Consider the following 19,851-nt stretch of genomic DNA (forward strand, 5'->3'; position numbering starts at 1 on the left):
AGGGGCCCCGCCATCGCCTCCGGTGCAGCCGGAGTGCTGGGCCCATTTAGCACCATCTGATAACTCCAAAGCCCCAAAAATGGCTGCTGATAAGAGACAAATAAAGGGGTGTTGGCCCCTGACTGACAGCTCCACATCGGCGTGTTGGCACGTTAAGAACCGCACTGTTGATTTTGGCGAGCAGCCCGGCCTTTATTGCTACTGATCGTTTCACGGGAGACTGCGTGTCACGGCCATTTATCATCGTAGCAACTTATTTAGAGTGACTGTGAGGACTCTTTAATAACTTTAATGACTCCTCTGCTGTGTGTGTGTGTGTGTGTGTGTGTGTGTGTGTGTGTGTGTGTGTGTGTGTGTGTGTAGTGAACTGTAGTGTGTATTGTCACGCCTGCGGCTGGGAAACACACTGAGCCGGGATTTTATTGGACGGTCTTGTTTTGGAGTGTGGTATTTTTTTTTAGTGTGTGTCATAATTGCAAGCGAGTGAATGAGTGTGTTTGACGACTGCCAGTGTGTGTGTGTGCGTGTGTGTGTGTGTGTGTGTGTGTGTGTGTGTGTGAGAGAGAGAGTGAGACAGACAGACAGACAGGGTGCAGGAACAGGTGCAAGCCTCCACTCTGTGTCAAATTGGAAAATCCCAAGCTGTCACGCAAGGAATGTGATCATTCTCTTTATTGCCTTCTGCTGCACTCAAACAAGTGTGTTTATGTGAGAGAGAGAGAGGGAGAGAGAGAGAGGGAGAGAGGGAGAGGACAAGGGGAACAAGAATGAGTGTGAGAGGGCAGAAAGAGAACAAATTGGGCCTCGTCGTTACAAAACAACACGCGAGCTAACTCACTCGCTCACGTGGAGCATGTGTGACTTCCAGTCAGAGTCTGTTGTCTGTTGTCGTCCCACCAGAGGTCACACGGCTTGAATATGCTGCTCTGTGTGACTCACATCAGCAGCAGAAAGCTTCAATCACCACGATACATCATAATTCACTGTTTCTTTACGACCTCATATGTCCTAAACGAGACATGAAATCTGGCTCCAGACTATAACATTCAGATCGTTTTGTCAAACGGGCGCGCGGCGATGAGCTTCTCTCTCCTGCAGGTTTGGTGACTGACTGACTTTTCACCTCAAAAAGTAGCTTCAATTTTGACATTTCATTTGTTCCACCTAATGTCCGAACTGCGAGGCAAGCTCCAATTTTGAAAAGCAAAGCCAAGGCTGAAGTGCCTTGAGCTTGCATTCTCTCTACTGGCCACCAGGGGGCGACTCCTCCTTGTATATGAGAAAATTACCCTAATTCTCTTTAATCTTAGTGAACATTGTAAACATGAGTTTATGGTCTTGATCTCTAGTTTCAAGTATTCTTCAATCCAGCATGATGTTCATTTGGAAAATGATGGTTAATTTAGAGTCAAAGAGACCAGAAAGCAGGAGATTCTTTAAGGGGCGGGGCTACCTGCTGATTGACAGCTCGCTTCCACAGCGTTCATCTTCTAGTTCTAGTCCACAGTGTTTTCAGTTCATGAAAGTTAATTGTGTCCCCAACTTCCACCTGTCTCACCTTCTCACCCTCTCTCTCCTCCCCCGCAGGGCGACCGTATGGACCGGGAGGCGATGAAGTGTCAGGTCCTGACGGTGTCCAACCACAGCTGTGAGACTCTGACCCTGATTGGAAACACCCTGGAGTGCACCGTCCCCACGGAGCTGCAGGCCGCCACCGCCAAGGAGCTGCAGGTGGAGGTGAGACAGGTGCCGAGTGCACCACTCGACGGGGGGTTTGGGCTGTTTTAATACCATAACACAACTTCTTTTTGATGAGTGGAAAGAAAACATCACATTTAGGTGTTTATTTCACTACTTTGTCTGTAAAACGTACACAGAAAAGGTGTAATACAAAAAAATCAGATAATAATAATAATCAGTGACTGAATGTCAGTAACTGAGGAGGTTTCATAGGGATATCTATCAGTTTTTTTTTTTTACCATAATCACATGGAGCCGCTTTTACAATCCAGATCTTTAAACTCTAACTCTTTTCCACAGTAGCACTTTCATACTTACAAACCAAACTTCCACTTTCAGTCCCATCTATATTCTGGAGTTGTTTACTGAGAGGGTTGTTCATATATCGCCCATATAATATATATAATATTATATTTCTAAGACATAGTGAAAACCATTTTTATGGCTGTTGACAGTATTTTCTTTAGTTATGGAGTGATTAAAAAAATGATTCTCTGTTAAAAGACTTGACTCTAATATGTCAACAAAACAAATAAGGAATTTGTTGCAAATTTAATCAAACCTTTTCATAAATGTACAATTAAATATGTTTTTAAAAGGCAGTAGTCATTAGTGAAGTTGTTCCCCTTAAGAGCAGCAAAGCTGTGTTTGTTGTTTCATTCTTCAGCATCATGGCTGTTGGAAACACATGGAGATGTAAACAAATACACATTTACATATTCACACACACACACACACACAAAGCCAGATATACAGGGATTCATAACCAGGTGCACACACCTACACATGCACACTAGCTCTTTTGATAGCCTGTTTAACTGTTGGTCAACACCCAGTTCACCACACACACACACACACACACACACACACACACACACATCCAAACGCTCTTCACTCCAACAATAGGGGTCTTGTTCCAGCTTCCAGCAGAGAAAAGCTTGTTTGAAGTGGTCTCTACAGCGTGTGTGTGTGTGTGTGTGTGTGTGTGTGTGTGTGTGTGTGTGTGTGTGTGTGTGTGTGTGTGTGTGTGTGTGTGTTTATTGATGCACAGATTAATTTGCATGATATTGAATGTGCTTATATTCCCTTTGAAGTAAAGAATGCTCTTAAAATGAGAAACATGGTGAACATAGTTTTTTATGGCTGTTGACAGCATTTATGGAGCAAAGAGAGATCCATTATCCCCATCAGTCTCATCATGTCAACAAAAGCAATGCATATTTATACACAACATTTCAGATACATATAATTGTCCTTATGCAAGTATGCATCTGCATACGTTTCACGGTGATATGGATTAGTTACGTGTTTTTGCCCCGTTTGCTTCGTGAGCACTAAAATCCCTGTGAGCCAAGAAACCAGATATCAGTATCAAACATCTGCTCCGGGGCGACTACAGCACACGTCCACCAAGCCACTTATAATGCATTCATATGAAACCCCCAACTTTTGTGTTATCAGCCTCACATTAGCAATAAAAAGATATCATCTCATATCTTGTATTGCTTCTGAGGAGGAGGAGGCCAAACAAAAGCACGTAGAAGAGATGAAGAACTCACTCAGCCCTCGTTTACATAGAACATAGAATTCAACTTAAATGAATAACGAGTTTTAATTCCTGAGATGACAACTATTAAAACAGAAAGTGGAGACAGACTTCATTCTGCCAACTTCAATGTTGAATGAACTCTTCATTCGGCGCTCTGGAAAATTGACGGGAATTACCGCATTCCTTCAGCGCAGCATATCGTTTACAACCTCGAGATCGCTGCTGTCCTAATGCAGTCCTTTTTATTTGAAAAAAAAAAAAACAGCCCAGCGAGAATTTATTACACAGTGTGTTGAGTGAAAGGGCTCAGCATCCAGCTGTCACATGAATATAAGCCATCTCCTCATGACTTACGTACAGTATAGAAACACACACTTGTCTTTTCTTTAATGAGGGTAGAGTATATATCTATCTGGGACACTCAATCATTTAAAAAGAAACCTTGAATCAAAAAGTAACTTGATCTCTCCTGGAAATCTCTGGAAATCTCCTGAAAACCAGCTCCGGGCATTAAAAGGGATCATGGGTGTGGTGTGAGGTGTTGACTGCAGCGGTCGGCATGCAAACAGAAACAAACAGCAGGAACAACATAAAGGACGACTGTGGACCGAGGCGGCAGCAAAACATGCGCTAGATGCAGCAAAAATCAGTTTCAGTGTTCCTTTATATTTGGAATATGTTCGTGAGTTTGTCTCTGTCGGAAACACACCATATAACCATAACACAAAGACCGCAAACCGCTATATAAGCTCTCACCAGACTTAAATCTGAGCCGACCAAAGTCACCCAATGACACGGGACAACTAGATTCAAGATTTGTATTGTCATGTACTTTGGTAGCAATGGAAGCATTCATTACCAGTGATGAAATACTACTCGGTACATACTCAACTTTTGAAAGGCAGCAGTAAAAGTACATGAAGTGACAAATAATATGAAGTTAAATAAAATAAAGTAAAAATACATTGCAATAAAATATCATTACAATTAAGAGCATTGTAAAGGACAGACATTGTTATACTTATTTGTTATGGAGGCGGCGGTAGATCAGCATGTCCGTGCTCTGCGAGGTAAAAACCCTCCCATTAACTGCTCCTTTTGCCGAAGTGTACTCCAACGTATTTCCAGGTGAAAAAGGCAATGTGGGAAATGTGGGACATCAAAATGAAGTAGAAGTAGTTGAGGGATACTGTAGGTAACAACTCTGCAAGTGCATTGAACATCACATTGATTATTTAGTTCAATTAGTTAAATCTGTTTCTGTTGACCCACGCTAAAATGCTTACTTGAGTTCCTCTTTATCCTGGTGGTTTCTATGGTTTCCTAGCAGACGCGTCTCATGTTATGAAACACACTAATATGAGATGCTGCTCCTCAAAGATAACATCGTCTCCAGCGGCGGCGCTGCAGCCCAGACGTTATCAGCATCAGCCGTTGACTTGTGAACTGGCCTTCAGAGGAAAGCCTGTATCTCCGGGGACGTTCAGCCAATATCCCATAGCTCCACACACACACACACACACACACACACACACACACACACACACACACACACACTGTCCCATCTGCAGCAGTAGAAACCTAATTTCCACTAAACCTAATAATAGCAGAAGCAATATCACTGATGTAATCTGCCTGCAGACTGTGTGTGTGTGTGTGTGTGTGTGTGTGTGTGTGTGTGTGTGTGTGTGTGTGTGTGTGTGTGTGTGTGTGTGTGTGTGTGTGTGATATTGCATACCATGTATTCAAATGCCAGTTCCATATGCCTTTTAAATGCTTGTGTTCATTATGCATGACATACGTCATTGTTTAGTGTTTTCTGTGCGACTACTGACCTGGCACAGCAGCGGGATTCTCACCATGTCAGATATCAGAGGAGGATTGATCTTGTCAGGCTCTTGTGGCTTAGGTTACAGACGTCACCCAGAGAGATTTGCATAGGTGCTGCAATCGCATCAGTTATATCAAAACTGGAATGTATATCTTCACTGAGAGAAGAGCAAATGTCTTCTCCCAACTGGCTTGGACAAGAGTTTCATTGACAGGTGGTTCTGGTTTAGGAAGAAAGGCAGTACATGTACTCGTTGGCATAAATGTATACAAAATAAAATGTACAGTGCACATAATCAAACACCAAGTGCAATGCCAGTACCAATAAAAACTGAGCACTGTTAGCTGCTAGCCACCTGCTGCAGCAGTGGGTCAATCACAAGGTGCATTTAATTGAAGAACGCTTACAGTGAGTGGCTGCAAGTAAAAAACATAGAACTGGATCAAAAAGGATCGACTGCAGATGACGTTTGATTTTGACTCAATGCCTTCATTAAAAGCTAAGTGAGCACAGTTGCTTCATAATCAGTGTTTTACTTCGAACTATTTAAAATTATTTCAACAATGAAAAACATCACAGCCCAAATATTCTCCATTAATCAGTCACACATGCAGACAGACAACTGGAATTTTACTCACACATGACAATCCAACCAACCTTCGTCTGATTCCAGCTATAATGCACTCGATTGCTCACCATTTCAAAATTTAGATTTATAAGTAAATTGCATATTTAAGGCCCAAACTCCTCAAAATCTGCATTATGCACCTGAAAATATGGCAAAACCCGCCACAGATCAGTTAAGATGTCAGTCCTGTTTCAGGAACTGACCTCTGACCTCCTTATGGATGTAGGCTTGTTCAAAAGTAATCGTCAGTGTTGTTAAAATCTCCTTCCTTCCCTCCCCGTCCGCTGGTCTCAGTGGCGCCAGGCGGACTCCATCCGCCACCTGGGCAAGGTGACGCTGGCCCAGGAGCAGGACTACACGGGCCTCATCGTGGGCTGCGTGTGCGTCAGCCTGCTGCTGCTGCTGCTGGGAACGCTGCTCATGTGGAGGAGGAACAAGCACATCGACGGTAAGAGCTGAGGCCTCGGGTCGCGGCGGGGGTAATGTAGGGTCAAAGGTCAGCTCGATCATGTGGCGGCTGACATCCTAAACTCACCTCTAATCTGAGAAAGTGACCGACCGGCGTTGGTTCCAAATTGTTATCTGACTTTAAAGTGTTATGTTAAGTTGTCAGTCAGGTCACGTTAGCTTGTTAATTGTTTTCATAATAATAAGAATAAAATGCAAACAATAATGAAAATTGTAAAAAAAAAAAATAATAATAATAAAAAAAAAAAGGAATGAAATGTGAGAGTTGATGGAGAAGTTATTATTTTTATTGTTCTTATTTTCTGTTACGGTTTCCAATGTGGGTCTGCTGGTCTGGTTTTGCCTGGTGGGTTCACACTGAGGTTGTTTGTGGGGCGCACTGGTGAAACGCTTCGCCTTTCTTAGTAATTCTCTCATCTCTCCTCCCCCCTCCCCTTTATCTTTTATCTCACCCCTTTCCTCTCTCTCCATCACTTGTCTCCCCTCTCCCCCATCTCTCTCTCTCTCTATCCTTCTCTCATCATCCTCTCTCTCCCCTTCACCTTCCCTTCCACGCACTCCTTATCCCCTTATGTCTGTCATTCCTCCCCCTCCTCCTCCTCCCCCCCTCCCTCTACTTCTAGATCTGTCTGAGGTGTGGTATGATGGCCGGGGTCACATCCAGCATCTGGACAGGCTGGCTAACGCGAGGAGCGTCAGCCCCACTAACGAAATGGTCTCCCACGAGTCAGTCGACTATAGAACCACCCTGATGGAGGGTACGTCATCCAGATAAGCCCCGCCCCCCAGTCTGACATCTTCCTCCCTCCCTCCCTCTCTCCCTCCCCTCCACCTGCTTCCCTCCCTGCGGGGCTGAACGCTACGCTAGCGGTGCACGCCTTAACATGTTCTTGACAAACACCTGCAGCCGGGAGGAAATGCAAGTTCATGAATATAGATTTATTTTAATGCACTTATCAAAATCATCCAAAAGTTTAGAAAGTGCTTTGGCAGACAAAGCAAAAGCAATATATATATATGTGTTCTCTAGACTCACCTGTAGCTGGAAGCCTGAGGGCGTGACGGGATGGGGGGGGGGGGGCTCTGTGTATTATGATCCCGAGGATGATGGGCAAAGCAATCTTCCTGCCGTTAAATCTTGGCAGACTTGAAAGGCTTCAAATCTAGACTTACTAATTAACTAATGCTTGTCCTCGGGGAGAGTTGGGGTGTCAGATCCGTGGTTTTAAATGTATACAGTCCACACTTGTGCTTACCATTATGTCCTCTCTATCCTTTGTGTGAGATTTTGATCTTTTTGCATTCAGAACTTTGCATTTATTTTCCGTCCACTAACAGCATCAGAGGAGGAATCGTCCACTCTCCTTCACAGTATCATGTTGCCCTCTGCCTTTGTAGCTGCTTTCTTTTCTCATCATGTAACATACTGTGACCTCTGGAGGCCCCGCTGATATAGTTGCTGACCTTTGACCCCTCCTTCCATGCCCTCCGTTGCTTCTCCAGATCAAGGCAACGATAGACCAGAGACGTGCCGAGGGGCTCCCCCCATCTACGGGGGCAACGGGGAGCTGCTGTCTCCCAGACTGGGGGCGCTGGGAGGCGGACTGGGGATGGGTCGAGGAATGGAGGGCGAGCTGATGTCACCCCTACTGATGGCCCCGGTCCACATCGACCCGTCCTGCCTCCACCCAGACCTGCTGACCGAGGTGCAGCACGTGGTGATCGCCAGGGAGCAGCTGCTGCTCCACCTCAACCAGGTCATCGGCCGAGGTCAGTCCCAGAAACACGTCCTTTTAAATTGACTAGTGATGTTTAAACGTTTTCAGGAGTTTCCAGAGGGATGAATGGCCCTTTCACCCTGAAAATACTTTGTACACAGTCTGGTTCCTTTTGCTTTTTTTCTGCTCCATATAAAATGTTTAATGGTCACAATTCATCTTGTAGCTGGTTGGTTTGGTTCCATGCTTCAAACTCTTTCGATAAGGATTTTTTGAGACATCAATGGAGTGAATGAATGGGTGATTCACTTCTGTAATCAGAGCCGTTGGAAAAGTGAACTGAGGAGACATCAATCCAAAGCCAGGGAAAACGGCAATACCAGAACAAATTCAGGGCATCTGCCTATGATGCTCCGTTAGTACAAAGGAATGCATTAAAGAGCCTTGTGAATGGGGATTATGAAAGCTTAAATAAAATATACCAGTGAGGAGTCAGTAGACAATCAATGGCCGTATCAAAAGTTTGAGTCATCACAACCACAAGAAGTCTTTGGATTAACACCCACAATATCCTGCAGTTTGCTGCAGCAGTATGCAAGATTGGCTGTGGACAGACACAGAGAAGCACACACTCAATCACTCTCACACACCTAATAGTATGATACTCCTAACAGAGATTATAATATTAATTATCATATAAATACTGATGCACTTCAAATGCAACTGTAGTTAAAATAGTGGAACACAGAGCTGAGGTCATATTAATATGCACCGCATGTTTGTTCCTGCATCTATTCTGTAAAAAGTCATTTTGAATGTTGCACAGTGGGACTGTAACTATTATTCATCCGAAATCAGCTAGTTATCATTATTTACGTTTTTTTATTTAGTATTTTATTATTAAAAGATTAAAAGAAAAAACTAAAAATCTCACTACACCTAAAAAGCTCAATACCTTTTATATTGGTGAACACTTAATTAATCTGTGAAGTATTAATTTAATTGCATCAACGTCTAGACATTTCCTCTCTCTCTGTTTAGTCTTCTCCATTATATCCGATACATTTAGCATCCAGTGTTTTAAAAATGTGTTGTTTTAATGTCTGACTTTGTGCTCAAATAGCAAAAAAACAAAACAAAAGCATGATTTCTTTGCAGACCTTCCTGGAGGGACTGCAGCTAATGTGGAGTGATGCTGTTACTCGGCGAGCACAGATTAAATTTGAGATTTATGTGAAAGCTACACAAAAAGCTAAAGTCGCCCACAAACAGCTTTAATTGCCCGCTTTATCGAACCGCAAGCTTGACACGCAGACACAAAAATCACCTCGCATTGTGGCGCTTAAGTGGGCGAGTCAGACCGAACGGATCAAATTCAACATCAAGAGGAGAAAAGACCCCTCCATGTCACAGAGAACAGCCCTGTTGCCCCCCCGGTTGCCCCCCCGGGGCTGAATTATCCCCTGAAGAAAAGAGTCTGGATCTGGAGGCAGGATTTTTTTTAAAGTGGCGTAGGATGATTTGTTCACAGCTAGAATTCCCAGGCTCCATTGTTGGGAGCCGTAACCCGACACCCTCGGACCTCTGTGGGGACGTGATAGGAGAACGCCGCGCTCATTCCGTCCCTGCACCCCTCCCAGTCCGGGACCCGCCCTCATGTCTTAAGAGATATAATTCAATAAAATGCACAATAACTCAAGGGGTTTGGCAGAGGCTATTAGCTGGTGTGGGATATTAATGAATAAAGCTGCATACTGGGTTACTTGAGGGGGGGCAGGTTTAGTGCGAGGGCGATGGTAACTTAAGAGCATCAGAAATACCCGTCAAAGGTCAGACGCGCTTGTTTCCAAACCGCTTTCTCCGTGGATACATTTGCATAAAAAAAGCTGCACGATGCTTCTGCTAAATCTTTGTTACACATCGGCAGTGGACGGACATATTTTTATCATATTTCTGTAGCTGCTGTGATGGTGGACCCAACTGGCAGGACGTGGCCGATCTGTCATGAAAAACAAAGCCCCAACGGGCCCAGATAGGAATGAAGGATGTTGTGCAGCAAAACATCAGAAATATGTCCTGAAATATCTTCTTAGCGGGTCATTCAGACGGTGCCATCCAGCTGTTCAATTTTATGAGCCACATCTCTGAACTCACTCTGTCCACACTCAATCCACCTCGTTGAGTACGTTAGGCAACACGATTCTGATCAGGATCAGATGAGAGTTTATTGGCCGAGTATTGTTCGTGGAATCTGGTTGCACTTCTGTTTGCTCTGGAATGATGGTTCTGCAGATGGTGATGATGCAGCTTCACCAAATGTAATGTTTGGTGCCTATTCTGCTTCAGGATATCAATATCAGTGAAATTCCAATTACATTTTCGATACCAAGGTTAAACAAAACAACAGTGAAACAATAGATCCCCATGTATTTCAACATACACTACTTTATTACTTTTTTGCATGGTGCTTTTTGTGAGGAAGTCATTCAGGTCCTACTTCCCTCTCTAATGTCTGTTTTATACAAACAACTGTATTTGTCTCTTGTCAAAACTGCATTTTAAAACATTACATCATGAAAACCTTACAATTCACCTTTGCCCAATACGTTTTACTGAATAGAGCCTGAACACATCAAAATGTAAACTAGTGGCAGTGCAATGTTAGCCCCATGTAGGACTCTGCTCACCGGCTGCTAGCAGCTATCAGCTAACGTCGACTAGCTCACAATAGAGGAGCTGCAGGAATGAGTTAGCATTTTTCAAGTTCATGGGTTTTTGGTTAGATGCCTTAAATAAGGTCTGTGGTTAGTACAAGCTGAAGAGATATAAAATATAAACCCATCTGGCGAATTTTGAAGCCTTTACTTGACTTTTAAAAAAAGACACTTGCTAACAAGTGGCTAAATGACTCAACGTCATCACGCCGAACGTCTTTAGCTTCCCGGTGGTGAAGTGCGACCGTGCTACAGTTCAAGATAAGATAAGATAAGATAGTCCCGCAGTGGGGAAATTTACAGTGTTACAGCAGCAAGACAGTAAAGATAATGATAATAAATAATAAATAATAAACATGCATTAACAAGAAAAGTACAATATTAAAAAAATATTAACACTAAGACTATATAAAGAAAGTTAAATAGAGTTGAATGTCTAGTGTACATAATAGACAATTTATTAGGGTTAGCTTTGTACTTCTCCTAATTGCGTTCACGCTTTCATGAAAGTGGAATTCATGTTTGAAGAGCATCTTGATGAAGAACGATTAAGCATCATAAATGTTTGTTTGCCACAGAAGTTTTTTCTGCAATAATCCACAATCCAATGGAGCGATCCCGTCATCCCTTCATCCAGGGAACCAGTACGAAGCTAACTGCAAAAATACTTCATTGCTGCAGTGCTCTACATTGCATTAGTGAGTCACTGTCTCTGAAACACGTTGATAGTAACTAGGTTACCATAGAAAAACAAGTAATGTCACGTTTTCAGAATTTTGTCATCAACTTGATACCGAAGTATTGGTTCTCTTGTCATCCTGATACCATTTTAGCAATACGAGGTACAGGTAAATTACAGTTCAACCAAAACAAGTCAAATATGATTTAACAATTTTATTGCTGGGCCAGATTGTAAAGGACAAATCAATTCTTAGCCACGGTACCGCTGGTAAGAACAGGAAATTAGCATCCTGAAGCCCCAGCTGCTCCGGGGCGCCATTTGTTCATCTGCTTCACAGCTGGAGCTCGTTGTCATGGAAGTGCATCTCATGTGTCACCGGACCTCGTTCATGAGGGGAAACAAGTAACTCTGACTAACGTAGCATGTTTTGGCGTGCAGGTCACTTCGGCTGCGTTTTCCACGGGACGCTGCTGGAGCCGGACGGGCAGAAGCAGCACTGTGCCGTCAAGTCTCTGAACCGTAAGTACGAACCCCGTTTACACCTCAGCGGGTCATTCGGACCTTCAGAAATGAGGTGATAAAGTACACTCATCTCGTCACATGATGTTATGTAATACATCACTTTTCCTTGGTAACCTTAATGTTTTGATTTGAAATCATGCCATGGTAAAAATGTAACCTAGAGGTGTTTCCATAAGCATGTAGTCTGGATGGGAAGACATGTTTATATAGCATCTCATCCTGAGAAAATGCTCCTGACGTCTGTGAAATTTCCCCTTTTGGTTGATTGGAGCACTGGGGAGTCACATCCAACCGTCATTATTCCGTCCTGCTTCTGCTGATATTGCATACCTATTGTGTGATATCACAATGCTCCAATAGCATCAAGGCTCTCATCTCATCAGAAGCCCCGGGATGTTTTTTTTGGCCGAGTTGATGGTGATGAACGAGCATCCGAATGTGAGGACGGCATTAGGGTCCCCCCTAATTGTGTAACCTGTCAGTTGGAGCGGGGAGATTGATGCTGGAGTAATATGGAGGAAAGCTCGGTGCAGGAGGAGCCACGGACCACAGTGGGACGGGAGGAGCTAGGCCTGCTGGGGTTTTGTCCTCAGGGACTCAAACCTTTTTATTAAGTTTAGTGATTCCTCAGGGCACCGTGTCATTGTTTCTTGTCTTTATTTGAGACCCTGAGTCGATGCTTTTATCCTAATATAACTATCTCTAAGACAAGTAGTTGAAAGTTGAACAGCCAAAGACACAGATGGATGGTATAGAAAGAAACGTCCACACAGCAATGATGTCATTTTCGTCCTCAACTTTCAAATTGAGGCTCTGAAATCAAATGTGATCTGTAACCTCGGTTGAAGGCCAATCGGCTGGTTTCTCCAGACCTAAAGAGCTTCCATCTCTAATCGGATTACAGCAGAGCGTCGGGGCGAGAGGGCGGGACCTCAGAGATGGGGAGGCAATCGGTAAATGGGAGTTTGGGGTTGGTTCAGGTCTGGATGAGGATGTTCAGGGAGTTGGGGAGGTTTTCTTTGCTTGATTACCATCATCAGCCATTATTCCTAAAGGTGTATAAGGAGTGACCTTCCTGCTGATGTCAGTGCAGCACAGTTGCTCCATGTCGTCCACTGTAGTCTGAAAGCTCTTCTCAAGTACAAAAAATATACTTCTTGTTCCTGTCCATGTTTCCTACGACTACATATTTAGGCCATTTTAGGTAAAAATAAAATAAACTAAAAAATAAGACTCATAAATCGCAGTAAAATTCCCCCCAAAAAACGTAACATTTACCTTGAATATTCTATAAGATCAAATTTGCGAGAATAACTTGAATAATAGATAATAAATTGAAAATAGAAAAATAGAAAAATATATTAATGTTTTTTGGGTAAAGGAACCACATTGTTTGGATCTATCACATCACACCACTGTTTTATATATTAGTGATATATTTATATTTATATATTTATGTATGTTCATAAAAGAACACAGAAAGAAAATGCATAAAAAAAATGTTTTTATGTATCTTTCAGGACCTTTGACTCAGAGGCCAAACGAAGGTGCAATGAAAATCAATTGGCTAAATTTGTGACTTAGATCTCAGAGAATATTAAATATCTTTTTGTCATAAATTTAAGACTTTGATTTCTGTAATGATCAAATGTTGGAGTGTTTTCTCTGAATATTACCTCCCTCCCCAACTCAGTAATTTTTTATATTTACCTATAATGATCCTGATACACCTTCATAGTTTCCTCAGCTACAATATGTTAATTCTTTTTTTTTTCATTTGTTATAAAGGTATCACAGATCTGGAGGAGGTGTCCCAGTTCCTGAAGGAGGGGATCATCATGAAGGACTTCAGCCACCCCAACGTGCTCTCTCTGCTGGGTATCTGCCTGCCTCCGGAGGGCTCGCCGCTGATGGTCCTGCCCTACATGAAGCACGGCGACCTGCGAAACTTCATCCGCGATGAAGGACACGTACGTACACAAGAGACCGATGCATGCATGTTGTTGTTTGGAGAAGTAATGCAACTTAAAGATATATCCTGCCCATTTTGCCTCCTGATGGTTGTTTTTCTCACAGAACCCGACGGTGAAGGACCTGATGGGCTTCGGGCTGCAGGTGGCCAGTGGGATGGAGTATCTTGCCAGCAAGAAGTTTGTCCACCGAGACCTGGCCGCCAGGAACTGCATGTGAGCTCCCATCTAGTCATAGTCCCATAGTCACAGCAAGTTACACTAGATGAGAATAAAATAGAATTAAATACGTCTGGGAAGGAAAGAGAATAGAGAAAACCAGAGCAGTGCAGGGATGATTAGAGACCATATAAGAGAAAGAGAGATTAAAAAAGTGATTTCTTCTCCGGCCCGACAGGCTGGACGAGAGCTACACGGTGAAGGTGGCTGACTTCGGACTTGCCAGAGACGTCTACGATAAAGAATATTACAGCGTCCACAACAAGAGTGGCGTGAAGCTGCCCGTCAAGTGGATGGCTCTGGAGAGTCTGCAGACGCACAAGTTCACCTCCAAGTCCGACGTGGTGAGGACGCCGCTTACAGTGATCCAAATGACACCACAAAGCGGTGGTAGCAAAAAGGACAGCAGGGGAGGTAATGTTGTCTTTTTTTTTTACCTATAGTGGTCGTTTGGTGTGTTGCTATGGGAACTGATGACGCGTGGAGCCCCGCCGTATTCTGATGTGAACTCCTTCGACATCACCGTGTTCCTCCTGCAGGGGAGGAGGCTGCTGCAGCCCGAGTTCTGCCCCGACGCGCTGTAAGTACACACACACACGCACACACAAAATAACACACACACACAGTAACACACCTGTACCAGAGCTCCGAAACAAAAAAACTAACGGAAGTGAAGAAGGGCAAGCCATCAAGAAGCAAAGTGACCGCCAACGAGGGAAAACCACGGACCTCCTTTCAGTGTGGAGCTTTTGAAGGCATCACGCAGATGAGAGACAGTCGACACTGTTGGGTGAGGGAGATAAGGTCCCACAGGCTGCCCTGCAGTTCCATCTACCGCCAAAGAGGCCGCTAGAAGCAACGGATCTCAAATTGAGAGAGAGAGAGACCCCTCTGCTGTCTCACGATTCTCTGTTTGGATCAGCAGCTGTACATGAGGCCATTACCGGTTCCTCTGCAGAACGGCGTGATGATGGGTGCAGGGGGGATCTACTTTTTTCAGTCTCCACAGGAAGTTGATGTGCACCCCAGAAACATGGATGACGAGGCGATGAAGTGTACACCAGATTTCACAATGACCGCAAAAAACAATCAGGCCAGTAAATGGCATAAACTATACTATTTCCATGAGGAATGAAAAGGTTTATTTCTTTTCTTAAAAATGGTGCGAGCTACTTCACCAAAGTCCACAGCAAGAGAGAGTAGTAGGAGCAGAAAATAACATTTAAAAGGCATGAAAGAAATAATAAAGTAAGACAGGTTTGAAATCCATTATTGGTGATGTACAACTTGGTGCTAAAAGGAGCTCTCGACCACTTTAATTTAGTCAAATTAGCTCTCAGAGGAGAAAAAAGGTTTGGAGGCCGCTGATGTTTATCACTTGTACTCATCTGTCTTTCACCTACAGCAAAGTCAGTGATATAGAGCTGCACTTCAATAGGTCATGAGGAGAGAGCAGCGAGTGGGAAACGCTGGAGAGAAAGAGCTGTATAAGCAGTGGAAGTCATAAATAAAATCCACTCGAGTTGAGATCGTCCGTCATCAACAGTCAGATACACACTCACAGTCCCGTCAGCGCTGCGGGTCGAATAAAAGTCACTTTTTCTTTTTCGCTTCCGAGCAAAACACAAAGGAGGTTTCAAATTGAAATCCAATGCACTTTTATTTTGTCTCTCTCTGTTGTGGTGGTAGTTGAAGTGCTGCCGTTGCTAAAGAGCGGCGATCATATGGAACACTGTTGGCGGTGCTGCTGAGAAATGATGTGTTTATTAGTTTTCTTTGGTTCTGTTCACGTCTCCTGATGTGCTCGGGTGAAACCAGACTCTTTCTCTAACTATTTCAAATTTTAGAAGAAGAAAATAACAGCACTTCATCATGTGACATCATTCATGTGTGAATCGAGAACTACCTCTATTTTACAGGTGTGACAAGTGATAGAAAGAAGCAAAAACATCACGTTTTTTCTATCAAATTCACAGGGAAGTATGTCAGCGCCTACTGTCCTTATCCATTAAACTGTGTGATCTCATACGGCGCTGATAACGCCAAGAGAGTACACGTTGACAGTGAAGTGAGTGTATTAGAGAGGAGTGGGAGTGAGCAGGTGAGAGAGGAAGAGGCCCGGAGTTCCCCAAAGCTGTAAATTAAACAGAGACGTCGGGGGTGATGCACATTCGCAAACATTCCCACAATTCTTCACTCGTGATGGTTCGCAGGGCGTCTCATGATAGCAGCCGATGGCAGATACCTCTGATGTGTGGTCATGGGGCCGCTCTTCTTCACTCTTCTTCACTCTTTTCACCTGTAACAATGACTCTGACTCTGCCAAGTCAGGGCGCTAACAGAACTTCTGACAGGCTAAAGAGTTTTGTTGCAAAATGATGATGACTGATTTCTGGGCAAGAGACAGAAAATAGAAATGATGAGTAGACCTTTTTCATTTCACGTGCCCAACAGGAGGGGTTATCCCTCCTGTTGGGCACGTGAAATGAAAAAGGTGGCAGTGTGTCTGCAGACTACTGAGCAGTGAAATGAACTATTAATATCTATTGGAGCATTTCTGAGTGAAACATGGAGTTTCCAGGCTTGAATGGTAGCTAATAGATTATTTATCACTCCATGGAAAAACTCTAAAAGAGGAGCGGAGAAGCGGAGGTCTGGCCTTCAGACTGGGACACGACGAATGTGAATGAGTTCACAAAGAAGTAAACATCGACCCAAGCCGTTGCCTAGCAACGTAATTCCATTCAAACAGAATACAGGTAGATTAGATAGACATTATGAGAAAATAAAGAGTTTCTTGCACATTAAATGTTCCGGTAGCAACCCAAATACGGTAGCAGCGGTCTAAGGTAGTAAACAGAGCTCTCTCTTCCCCTGCAGCTACACCCTGATGATCGAGTGCTGGCATCCCAAGCCGGCGAGGCGGCCCTCCTTCACCGAGCTGGTGTCGCGCATCTCCGCCATCTTCTCCAGCTTCAGCGGCGAGCACTACGTCCTGCTCAACACCACCTACGTCAACATCGAGAAGATGAGCCCGTACCCCTCGCTGCTCTCCTGCTCCAGCAGCGCCCCCTCCCCTCTGTCCCCCCCCTACACCTCCACCTCCACCTCCCTGCCCACCCAGTCGCCCCTCTTTTGCCACGTGGAGCGAGACTGCTGCACCTGAGGGAGAGAAACGGGGGAGGAGCGGGGGTGGAAGGTGGAGAAAGACTTGGATAAGTGAAGGCAAAAAAAAAGAAAAGAAAGCAGTGAGCTGATGAAGAACTACTGTATGTACTTGCCACTGGACACTATGCTGAGGAAAAACAGCTTTTGGAGCGTTGACTGTTCACTCAATGTACATAGATCGTCTGACCTTTGACCCTCTCTCGCATCGCTACATGACAGGGTCCTCCGTGAGCTACCTTATAGACTTTTCTGACGTCTCCTCCACCCTGGGGGGGCATGGGGTTAACCTTCACATGTCCTCTACAAAGACAATTACACGGGACGCTGCCGTCGCAGAAGCACAACAATCAGACACCCAAAGAAAATCTCTCATCGACTGCTGTTCCCTCCCACACGGTGGTGGTGGGGGTAGATTTCCTGCTTCCTCTCCGGGTGGCATCATGTGCTTCGATATGCGGATGTGGCTCGGGACTTTTTCTGCTGTCTTGTAATGTGAATGTTTGACAAATGGCCGTGCATTGTTGTGGTGTAGAAAACCTCCTCCTGCACCTCCACCCGAGAGAGAGCGTGAACCCGGCTCTGATGGATCGTGGCCCTCGGGTGAATAAAAGGCTCCACGGAGGTCGACGACGGCAGGTAGGCGTCAGGTGGGATGTGAAAAACAATACCTGCTGCCCGTGTGCAGTTCACTGGATGCTTTATCTGTATTATTTACATTTGGACAATTCAATGCTTTTGATGTGCTCACCCGTATGTTTCCGATGTGAAAAGGGTCAGAGGCACCTTTTTTCATTTTTCTTTTAAACGTCCTCATCATTTCAAAGCGGTTTGACTCTGACAAACGTGCACACGCTCAAAGCTTTGTGGTTTTCTGGGAGGGAACAAGGAGAACGAATGAGGACACACATGCACGTCACTACGAGTGGTAGCGGAGTGACCACACAGACGAGTCACACGGACCCTAGCATGCGTAAAGTATAAACTATGTCAGATCTGTTTTGTATATTTTACATTTTATTGACAGAGAACATCCTGTAATGATATGAATGATTCGAGGGTTTTTAACTCCACAGAACTAAAAGTTCCTCTTCAACATGTTATTAAAGGTTCTGGTGGTGTTCTGGAGCTGGCAGCATCCAGCATGGAGAGTTTATTTGTCCCGTTAAGAGCTTTAAGTGAAACTTTTACCTCAGACGGTCCCTGTTTTCTTCAAATCAGGAGTGTGTTGCTTCGTGTATCTTTGTGGCGATGTTGGGTTAAGTCATTATGAAGAAATATATTAATGTTTGAAAGGCCTCACCAGCATGTTTTGCAAATTTTTATACAATTTGCAGTTTTGCTAACCATTTTAAAAGCATTATAGCTGGCTTCCGTTCTTCTGTGCAAATGTGATTCTCACTCACGCTGCAAAGCTTCTCCGACAGTCGAGGCTACACAAAGTTTAGTCTGATTAAATATTGTTGCAATGTGGCAAATTTTTGTGAATGCGAAAACACAATCTCTGAAACTACGGCCCTTTGTCAAAACTGGACAAACAAACAAACAAACAAAAAACGTTGATATTCAAAACTATATAAACTCTTCTAAAAGTCGCCTACATTACCCACACTGCAACTTGGCTGTCGACAGTTCGGCCTCAAGCCACAGTGACATCACTTGAGTCATTTTACGAGATGTCATCTATGATCTATGAGACAATAGTTGTTATGTTGTCCTGAATGAACGGAAACCAATGGCTGCTTTAAACAACTATTCCTTCAGCATGTTAGCCTGATTTAAGTGGTTAGCTGTGATGCAAAGTAAGAAATGATTTGCATAATAAGTTGTAAACTGCTGCTGAGTTCAGTGCCCCCTTTTTATTTGCTTTGTGTCGCAAATTATGTTCTTTTTTTTCTTTTTTTTTTTTTTCATCTGAATGGCTGCCGATGATTGGGCCACTAATGGACAGGTATGAATGTTTGCTATGACAAGAAAATTGCTGTACTATATTTTTGTATTGATGATGAGCCTCTTCTGTAAATCTGGTGGAATAGTGAGCGCCAACAACGAACAAAGGAACCCGATCGATCTTTCCAGACGAAACACTGCCATTTTGTAAATAACACGTCGGGGTCGTGAGGGAATGTGATGAACAGGAAGGCGGACGCTCGTTCAGCTCGCGACCATCGCAGCTCCATCACAGTGAAGAACGTAGAGCTGGACGCGCCAGAACCGTCTCACACCCGCCTCCATACTCAAAGACTGCTGTCACTTTGATTCTCCACCACTTTGTCTGTGCTTAACACTGTTCTCTGTGTGTGTGTGTTTATAATTTTGTTGTACATAAAAGAAAGGTACATGTTCCTCTGTAATGTCAAATGAACTTTGTCAGTGTAATAAAGCTATACTATCAGAGTTAACTCCTCTTTTTATTTTTTACAATCTCCAACCTTCAGGCAAACGTAAAGCACAGATACAAAAAAATACTTCCTTTTTTTTCTTCTTTTTTTTTAGAATCACTTGTTGTGTAAATGTCCATCTGTTCACATACTTTATTTCTTCATCACAAAGTCCACATGCTGGTGTTGTGTAATTGATGTGCAGAAGCCACTTATTCCAAAAATGCCTCAGTGCCACAAAGAACAACATGATTTTAAACGCAC

The 19,851-nt window shown here is 43.8% G+C and overlaps 1 protein-coding gene across 2 annotated transcripts in view; it reads left to right on the forward strand.

Moving 5' to 3' along the window:
• Positions 1-19,603, forward strand: part of met (MET proto-oncogene, receptor tyrosine kinase) — a 65,797-nt gene extending 46,194 nt beyond the window's left edge. Inside the window, exons 12-21 of one of the 2 annotated variants that reach the window (XM_084016796.1) lie at positions 1,588-1,737; positions 6,043-6,196; positions 6,840-6,974; positions 7,720-7,986; positions 11,769-11,849; positions 13,641-13,822; positions 13,929-14,038; positions 14,220-14,385; positions 14,485-14,621; positions 16,922-19,603. In XM_084016796.1, the coding sequence (XP_083872922.1) occupies positions 1,588-1,737; positions 6,043-6,196; positions 6,840-6,974; positions 7,720-7,986; positions 11,769-11,849; positions 13,641-13,822; positions 13,929-14,038; positions 14,220-14,385; positions 14,485-14,621; positions 16,922-17,207 (1,668 nt within the window). In that variant the 3' untranslated portion in view covers positions 17,208-19,603. The remainder of the gene's footprint in view (positions 1-1,587; positions 1,738-6,042; positions 6,197-6,839; positions 6,975-7,719; positions 7,987-11,768; positions 11,850-13,640; positions 13,823-13,928; positions 14,039-14,219; positions 14,386-14,484; positions 14,622-16,921) is intronic. The other variant, XM_084016797.1, reaches the window with a different exon arrangement.
• The last annotated feature ends 248 nt before the right edge of the window (positions 19,604-19,851 follow it).

This window comes from Eutrigla gurnardus (assembly GCF_963514095.1).
Source record: "Eutrigla gurnardus genome assembly, chromosome: 9".
Lineage (NCBI taxonomy): Eukaryota > Metazoa > Chordata > Actinopteri > Perciformes > Triglidae > Eutrigla > Eutrigla gurnardus.